The sequence below is a fragment of the Onthophagus taurus genome, chromosome 10 (genome assembly GCF_036711975.1).
Source record: "Onthophagus taurus isolate NC chromosome 10, IU_Otau_3.0, whole genome shotgun sequence".
Taxonomy (NCBI): domain Eukaryota; kingdom Metazoa; phylum Arthropoda; class Insecta; order Coleoptera; family Scarabaeidae; genus Onthophagus; species Onthophagus taurus.
The window spans coordinates 5,571,909-5,580,464 of NC_091975.1; the positions used below are offsets into that span (position 1 = coordinate 5,571,909).

The 8,556-nt window shown below is 39.7% G+C and overlaps 1 protein-coding gene across 1 annotated transcript; it reads left to right on the plus strand.

Annotated features, from left to right (window-relative positions):
• Positions 1 to 1,434: 1,434 nt before the first annotated feature.
• Positions 1,435 to 7,235, plus strand: LOC111413696 (neprilysin-2-like). Its single transcript, XM_023044754.2, has 10 exons — positions 1,435 to 1,537; positions 1,725 to 1,891; positions 2,776 to 3,272; positions 3,394 to 3,552; positions 3,601 to 3,836; positions 4,263 to 4,418; positions 4,476 to 4,716; positions 4,772 to 4,922; positions 4,974 to 5,221; positions 6,845 to 7,235. The coding sequence occupies exons 1-10, from the start codon at positions 1,527 to 1,529 to the stop codon at positions 7,181 to 7,183; spliced, it is 2,205 nt and encodes a 734-aa protein (XP_022900522.1). The 5' UTR covers positions 1,435 to 1,526; the 3' UTR covers positions 7,184 to 7,235.
• Positions 7,236 to 8,556: the final 1,321 nt, after the last annotated feature.

Genomic DNA, 8,556 nt, shown 5'->3' on the forward strand with positions numbered 1-8,556 from the left:
TGATACTTTTCTATTTTTGAAAAGTCACGGTCTGATGGAAGATAAGTATGCCCAGTTATCAGGAAGTAATGTTCTATTGTTTCAAAACGTTTACTAGCTACAAGGTGTGACCAAAGCGACATTATGTTCCAATTTTTATTTTGTCCTCCGCAGTTGTCGGTAAATATTACCAACTTCTTTGCGTAGACATTTGCTACTAATAAGTACTTTACAATACAGCGTCCTATTTCATCACTACCCCTTTTTCCAACTGATTCATCCCACATGAACATAAAACCTTGTCCAGAAGTGCAGTTATGGATACAATGCAGGTCCACATGACAGTTTTGGTGTAGGGAGGGTTTGTTGCTAAATAATTCTTCATACAAGTCTTCTAGGTTTTCATAATAATCTTTAAGATTTCTAACACATTTCCTCTTTCCCTCCATTTCTCATGAGGAGCTTGACACTGTCTCACCAGTTGAGGTAATAAAATGCAATGCAAATACAGAGCAATCTAACGGCAATAATTGAAATCTAAACAGTGCTCCTTGTAATTTGTTCAATTTACTCATAGACAGCACTGCTAAATTCGGTTAGGCCAAAATGATGCTTGGCACTTTTTTCTCCCGGCCCCTTCTATTGGCATAAGTCTAGATTCTGCTGAAGACTGCAAACTACAAAAATTATACAAAATCCGCAAAAAAATAATAGAATGATTTTTAGTATTTGTTGGTGAAAACCGTTTTAAATATCTGCTTTAGTGGACTAGTTGGATCGAAAATGATTTTCGTGGTGTAATCATGTTGTGATGAATTATTTGGTGTTTCGCGTGAGTTTAAAAATTCCACAAAAAAACTTTTCAAATTTGTTTTGACACGCGAATATCGGCGTCTCAATAATTGTTTCAGCGATTGGTGGCACGTGTTGTGATCCCTTCCGAATCGGACAGGTTTCCACCCTTCCCCGGCTATATTGCATTCGTTCACGCCACCGAACGGGACATCAAACGACTTTTATGGACTCTGGGTCGACGTGCTTCGCCGCCATTACGGATTCCATTCGACTCGCTTCGTTCCCGTTGACTATCCGACACGATTTCCAACAATTTCCCGAATCCTATTTAATTACATCACGAACTATACTATTTTGTTAACTACCACGTTTATATCTAGGTTGGAATACTAAAGTTATTCCTAATTAACGGTTATTTTTGTTATTAGATCTTGATGTTAATATAGGTAATCGTAAATACGCAACAACAATTGTTGTTAAAAAGTTTTAAATCAAAAATAGTAGTTTAAAAAATAAATTCTAAAAGAGTTCGCCGTCAATTGAGTTAAACGGCGACCTCATAATTAGCTCTATCCGTTTTAGCGCCGCGGTAATTCTGAAAATTAGGTTTAGTAATAAGAGAGCCGGACGGACCATCGGCCCACGGCACTTATTGTTTCAAAATAACAACAGTCGACCCGCGTCCACTGTCCCCAACGTGTCCGTACGTGTGTTGCGAAGTGCAACGCGTTCGGTGACGAGGCAGATGTGCAATGAATTTCAAGTTGGTTTCAAATACACTTCCTAAAACCCTTAGTTTGCCCTTCTAACAAATAGATAGTGTACATTCCGTAAGATTGAACATAAATGAATCATTTTTAAAATGTTCCATCTTATAATAATCCTAGAATAATCGAGATTGCTACGAGATGATTCGAGAAATTGTTAGATTTTTTTCTTTAAATCTTTAGTCACGTTTTGGATGAATGTGTGGACGTTAGAAGACGATTACGTAGTCCCCCAGCGAATTCTTGGTGGAAAAAGCGTACAACCATGGAACGACGTCTGTTGGCGGTGACCGCATTTACGGGAGTCGCGATGTTCTCGTTGCTGGTGGTTCTGGTTGCATTACATTCAGGTCAGTACATCAGTCGTCTTGTCAAAAGGTAAAGAGCTCAGAATGGCCGGCGTTGATGAGCTTCATAATGGCCAGGGGAAAAAGAGGGCTCCTTTTGTATCCGTTACGTGCAAACAGGGCTTTCACAACGTCTACTTAGAAATTAGTATTACGGTCCTGAAATCAGTCTATAATGTTTGAAGCTAACAGGTTCTTTTGCTCTTTAATTTCGTAAATGTCCGAGGCTGAAATTAATAAAAAAAAGTTTTGAAACTGCAAATCCGGGTCGTTTCGTTACACTTTCCTTAGCTTCGTTTGCAGTTTTCGACCGTTTCAGCCGCCAAACTATCCCTGAACACGCCATGTAACGTTGAGGGGTGCTTTCAGTTTATGCACTTTGTATTCGAACGACCTTTACAATGTATGGAAAAGCGGGTCACTACACTCACTACGTCTCTAGAAAATTTAAAAGCATATGAATTATAATCTTATTTCTTACGATGAATAGTTTTGATATAAAACATAAAACTTAGTAATCACAAAGTTCGTCTTTTTGTTTAGTTTCGTATCTCTCTATGTGCAATTGTTAATTACACAGACAAAGCTTAGCGAATTCAATTTCAAACAACAATTGCGATAAGCGAGGTGGGTTGTAAACGCGCGAGGTCACATGTAGACCGAAGAAAAACATTGAATAATTAACCGTGATTGGTCCGGGACGTGATGTTTGCGGTGATGCGATTATTGGGCCGGACAGGATGTTTGGTAAAACTTTAATAGCCTGATTAAATTCAAACGGGTTGCCTCTAATGTGTTGGTTTCCCATCAACTCGCAACTCATCACACATTTAAATAAAGTCCTTATCGATTTCTTAATTTAATCATTAATTTCTTTTAATGTTTAGATAATCTTGAAGCATGCTTATCATTGGATTGCGTAAAAACTTCTGCCGATATAACATATTATGTTGATAAATATCAAGATCCTTGTAATGATTTTTATCAATTTGCGTGTGGTGGATTTATAAAAGAATCGAGTTTAGAAGGTGAAAATAAATCGACGAGTACTAAAAAAGTGATGGAAGATATATTGGTGAATCAAATTAGAGAAATGATAGAGGAAAATATTACGAACACGGATTCGATTTCTTTGGCGAAAACGAAATTGTTCTATAGAAGCTGTATGAACGTAACCGGAACGGATTCCGACGGTGTAACGATATTGAAAGATAGTTTAAAGGAGATGGGAGGTTGGCCTATCTTAGATGTTAATTGGAAGAGTGGAGATTTCGAGTGGAAACGAGCAACCCAGAAATTAAGAAGGATCGGTTACACGTTCGATTTGTTCCTCGGCGTCAACGTAGTGGTGGATCAAGCGGATGAGGAGAAGCACATCGTTCAGGTAAGAAGTTGAATTAAGCGAAAGGTAATTCCGTAGAAGCTGATTGGAGCCTTGCGTTTGACAAGTCCTAATTTTCTCCCATTTAAACCCTGATTGCGTCGATTCGTTTTTGTCTCCGCAGTTGAAACCGCCCGACTCCCATCGTCTGGAAATGAACGATAGATTTCAGGATCTCCATTTGGCCTACGTGGTCGATATCGCCACTCTACTAGGATCCCCTAGAAATCGTGCAGAACGAGATGCGAAGGATATCGTTGAATTTCAGGAAGGCTTAAGAAGGGTAATTTTACGTTGATTGAAACGATTTGTTTCTACAATTTTTATTTAGGCTGTTGAAAGAAGTGAAGATCGGATATCTCAACATTCAAATAACGACCAAAATAACACTTACAATCCTAAGACGGTTTCCAAGTTGCATTACGAGGACCCGAGTGTGCCCTGGTTCGACTACATCAACAGTATGCTTTGGCCCGGTTCGAATATATCCGCTGAGGAGGTCATTCTCGCACCGGATGCTGTTTACATAAAGGAGCTGTTGACTTTACTCCATAAGGCACCGAAACGGTGAGTACAAACTTCGCGAGATTTCGTACTACATGTTGCTTTTATGTGCTTAAAAAAAAAATTTACATTTAAAAATAAAAACCCCAAATCCTACGCAAAGTAAACCCATTAGAAACGAGGAAACTTAGGTTTCCGTAATCGACGAAAGATGACGCACCATCTGCTACGCGAAATTACAATCTCGTGGAGAAGGGGACGCTCTTTCGAATTTTAAAACAATTACATAAAGCGTGTTATTAAGGTGGGGTGAGGTTAATTTCCGAGTTAACGCATCCGGTAACAAAATAAACTACCGGGTTTGTTTACAAGTTAACGTCGACCGTACTCTTTAGTATTCCCATCGAAACGTCTCCACTAATTTGATATAATTATCGCACGCCGCGTAAAAGGGGGACAAAGCGTCTACCACTTTTCGTTCCGTTGCAGGGTAATAGCTAATTTCATGGGGTGGCGATTCGTCGACGATTTAATAGAGTATTTGCCGAAGAAGTTCAGGAACGAGAAAATTAGGTACTATTATTTAACCAAAAGAGCTCCACTACCACCCAAATGGGAACTCTGCCTCCGAGCAACCGTTAACGTGTAAGCAAACTTATCCGTTGTTTGCCCTTCTTTCCTCATCAATCCTTATCTGCTTAGAATGCCATTTTCTCTGAAGGATCTCTACTCCCATAAGTTCATTACTCCCGAATCAAGGCGATTTATAGACGACATGCTCGACTTGATTAGGCGGAACTTCGACAAACAGATCGACCGCTTCGACTGGCTGGACCCAGAAGCTTTAAACGCCGCTAAAATTAAGATTGCTAGTCTTTTGCGATCGATTGCTGACTACAGCGAAGTTAAAATTGACGATTTCGCTGATGAAATCTACGATGATGTTAGTCTAAAACTCAATTTCATAAAACCCAATTAATATTTGAATTACATTTCAGGTAGAAATCCACCAAAATAAATTTCTTTTATCCTTACTGGAATTAAGGAGAGCCAAGAAAACTTTGCAATACAAAAAATTACGTTTCAAACCAACTCAACAAATACCCCACCAAAATTTTGGAATGTACGATATTAAAAATAACCAATTAGGTAAATGGTGAAATTATTTTTTTGTAAAATTTTAATTTGTGATAATTTCAGCAATTCCCGTTGATTACTTGCACGGAATATATTATGGAGATGGAAAACCTGAATACATGAATTTTGGGGGTTTGGGGAGTCTGATAGCTGGGGACCTAGCGAATATGTTCCTAGAGGGGCAGTTTCTGGACGCGCGTGGGAACAGGCGCGAATGGTTCATAACCGAGAACCTCTATGTGTACATCAACAGAACCAAATGCTTTGGCAAACATCGAGTCAAGTTCTACGTACCGGAAATTAAACGATATGTATGTGACATAGTAAAACAATTCGAGTAGAAATTAATGTATAATTAAGGATAAAGTGCATCCTCTTAAGCTCAAAATTTAACTTTTTGAATATTTGTAGAAAGTCATCTTAAATAATTTAATATCCTTCTTTTATTTGAGAAAGTAAAACACTTCAATTGATAGGGATGATAACATAACTCATTCATTCCTACTCTTAATTGCTTGGGTCGGTTGGAAAACTTAAAAATGCAAGGAGAATTAGACCAACCACTCCAGTTCCCAGAGGCTGTGGCTTTTAATATTAGCGCCCGCACCGTAGCTTAATTGAACTACTTTACCCTCAAGGGTTAATACTTCCCAGGGTTGCCTCGGTGGTCATTACGAGACATCGCGGCTGAAAAATTATCAAAAAAAAACACTCCTCTTTGGTTCAATCTTCAATAAAGATAGAACTAAAAGGAAAAAATCTATATCTAAGGTTTTATTTCTGAGAATTTTTTTAATCCTCTTATGATAAATAAAGCGGGATAATCTTACTATATTATAATTATTATCCCGATTAAATACAAACGAGAGCATGGAAAAAGGGGAATTTCGAGGAAGACAAATTCGAACTTGCTCCCGGACGTATTAAGCGTGAAGTGGGTTGGAAAATTCGCGGTTCGCATGAATGATACATTACTTCTGGGATCTAACTTTCAAATATATTGACATATATTACTTGCGAACACCGCGGGCTTCCTTCTGTGTGCGAAGGGGCCACTTTCCGGCGTTCCCGCAATAAAACCCGGTCTTTATCCAACCAGGCGCGGACACCCCTACATTGAATATTAGATGGTCGAAATATATATTTTATCCTTCCACACCGCTAGCCGGCAACCGGCATAAACGTAAACTTATCTCCTCGACAGTAACTGTATACTATTACCTTCCTAAATGGTTTACGATACGGCCTCGGGAAGTGGCGCGGGGAACTTTTAAGAAACCCTCCTTCAAAAAGCTCAACGACTTTTTTATGTGTTAGACTTAAGATTTTCTTCGATAAGATCCCTTATTTAAACCTATCTTAAATGAACTTCCTGTTTAAGTCATTCATGACAATAGAGAAAAAGTTTTTATCTTTTTTATATACCGTGTACAAAGTGATTATAAAAGTTGATTAATCAGGAATTTTATGATTTTATCGTAATGAAACTACTTCATAGATAGGGGTTGGATACGAAACGTGGGATACGTGAGGTCGTCTTTCGTCGCTGGTGGCAGTTCGCTCATTAACACTACCTCTTCTATTGTCCGCACGATGCCGGGTTGTCAAATATATCGCATTTACGAGAGGGCTTCGCAAAAAGCGCGAACAGGACCGGCTTAGGCGGTCGCAACACACACCAAGACATAAACGTCCCCGGATTAAATGCAGCCGCTTAAGCGACCCAGATTTATACGACCATTTCGCCACGGAATTAAACAACAGTGTCGGACGAGGGCGGACCTTCATTGTATCCCGACATTTTTAGAGGGCCATTCGCAGACAATGCGCAGGATGAAATTAACTTTATCGTTCAGTTATTAAGTACGACTCGCGTCCCTAACACACATCAAAGTTTGTGTAAATGTTAACTTAGTTATGTTTTTATTGTATAGGTAAACGTGTCTTGTTCGAAAATGGAAGATGTTTCAATGGCTGCTGGATTCAGGTATGCTCACAGAGCGTACACCGCGTGGGTGGACGGACATAGTTTCGAACCGGGGCTGCCAGGGATCGAGTACGACCCCAAGCAACTGTTTTGGATAGCTGCAGTGATGCCGTACTGCTCCAAAGGGACCGAAGAGGAAGTGGAGCGAACGTTGCAGGAGAACAAAGAGACCATCGATAAAATTAAGGTGAACTACGCGCTTAGGAACTTACCAGAGTTCGCGGAAGCTTTTGAGTGCCCTGACGGCACAAAGATGAATCCCGTAGAGAAGTGCGAAATGTGGTAGAATTAAACAGTCTTTTTTATCTTAATAACAAAATAAAATTATTTTAACACAATTTTAATCTCTTTCATTTGATCTGAAAAAAAAATATTAAGCGGTTATTACTTTTCCGGATATAAAAGGTGAGGACAATGAGGTTGAATGCCGTTGCTTTTGGCCTTTTAAAAACGACGAAACTTAATTGCGCCGCCTTTCCGGTCACTTCCCCAGGACAAAAGCCAAAAAGTTCCGTCCCGCTGAATTATTTTAATTGCCCGGCTTGCGACGTTTCCTTTTTGCGCGATACCCGAAAAAATACTCCGGGGCGATTCTGGAAATACGAAAAAGGGGCGAGAAAAAGAAAGCCACCCGGGTCGTTATTACCTTCACGAAGTTTGACGGTTCGCCTCGCCAAGTTACTCCTGGAAATGGCCTGGCGAGTTTTTGCCAAAAACCCATCCCGGTTAATTGAAAAGTCCGCTTTCCAGCGAGTGAATTAGGACGCGTTTTGCATCCGTCATAAATCCCGCAATTGGGTACCAGCAGCACCATCTGCCGTTGTTTGCGCAATGGTTGTCGCATCGCCGCTGTTTATGTTTGGCCCTAACTTCGACTGCGACGTATTTCAAGCTACTGCCTACGACTGACCAACCACCCGCTGATATTTCAGCCCAATTTGCTTTTAGCACTAACTGTCTCATCGCATCCTGTACCGTACATTCAAATTTAATACCCTAAATTAATAACGATTACAAATGAATGAAAGATACACCTCGTAAAACGTTGTTGCACGAAATATGTGTGAGGTGCTCACATACTGGCAACCCGTCGAGCACGAAACTCAATAACGCTTGATTAATTTACATATTAATTGGTTGGGGCTTGGCGATTTCTCGGACACACCGTAATTGTTACAGTCGGTTACAGAATCACACTGGCAAACGGCGTTAATTATTAACACAACCAGGGCGGAACTTTTCAACTAAACGCCGAGGAGTAATTGGAATTATTCTACAGCACGCTTGTGTACGTACAGATACTAATAGCAACCGCAATGCAATAATAAAACCGAACCGTTACATATCAAGGCAATAACCCTCACAACATTCCTACTTCAACATTTCATTAAATTAATAACACCGATATCGATAGATTTGCAATTCAAGCGGACGATAAAGCTTCAAATTGCATTTTAATTAAACGCTTAATCTAATCTCTCTCTCTCTCGTAGTTACACTTCTATCTAAATAAGTTTGTTCGACATCGATCGCAAAGCTAACGCAAATTGAACCATCATTCAAACTTAACGTCTTGTACGTGACTACATCACAGTGTCTTTCGAACAAACAAAAATAAACCTTGATAACGGGGAAAGTTGGCAAAGAGGAAATTAAAAA

What these genes read in the sequence shown, in the direction of transcription:
- LOC111413696 (XM_023044754.2), top strand. An exon ending in TCTGGTTGCATTACATTCAG is followed by an intron (nt 1,892 to 2,775) that starts GTCAGTACATCA and finishes TTTAATGTTTAG; the next exon opens with ATAATCTTGAAGCATGCTTA. An exon ending in TACCGGAAATTAAACGATAT is followed by an intron (nt 5,222 to 6,844) that starts GTATGTGACATA and finishes TTTATTGTATAG; the next exon opens with GTAAACGTGTCTTGTTCGAA.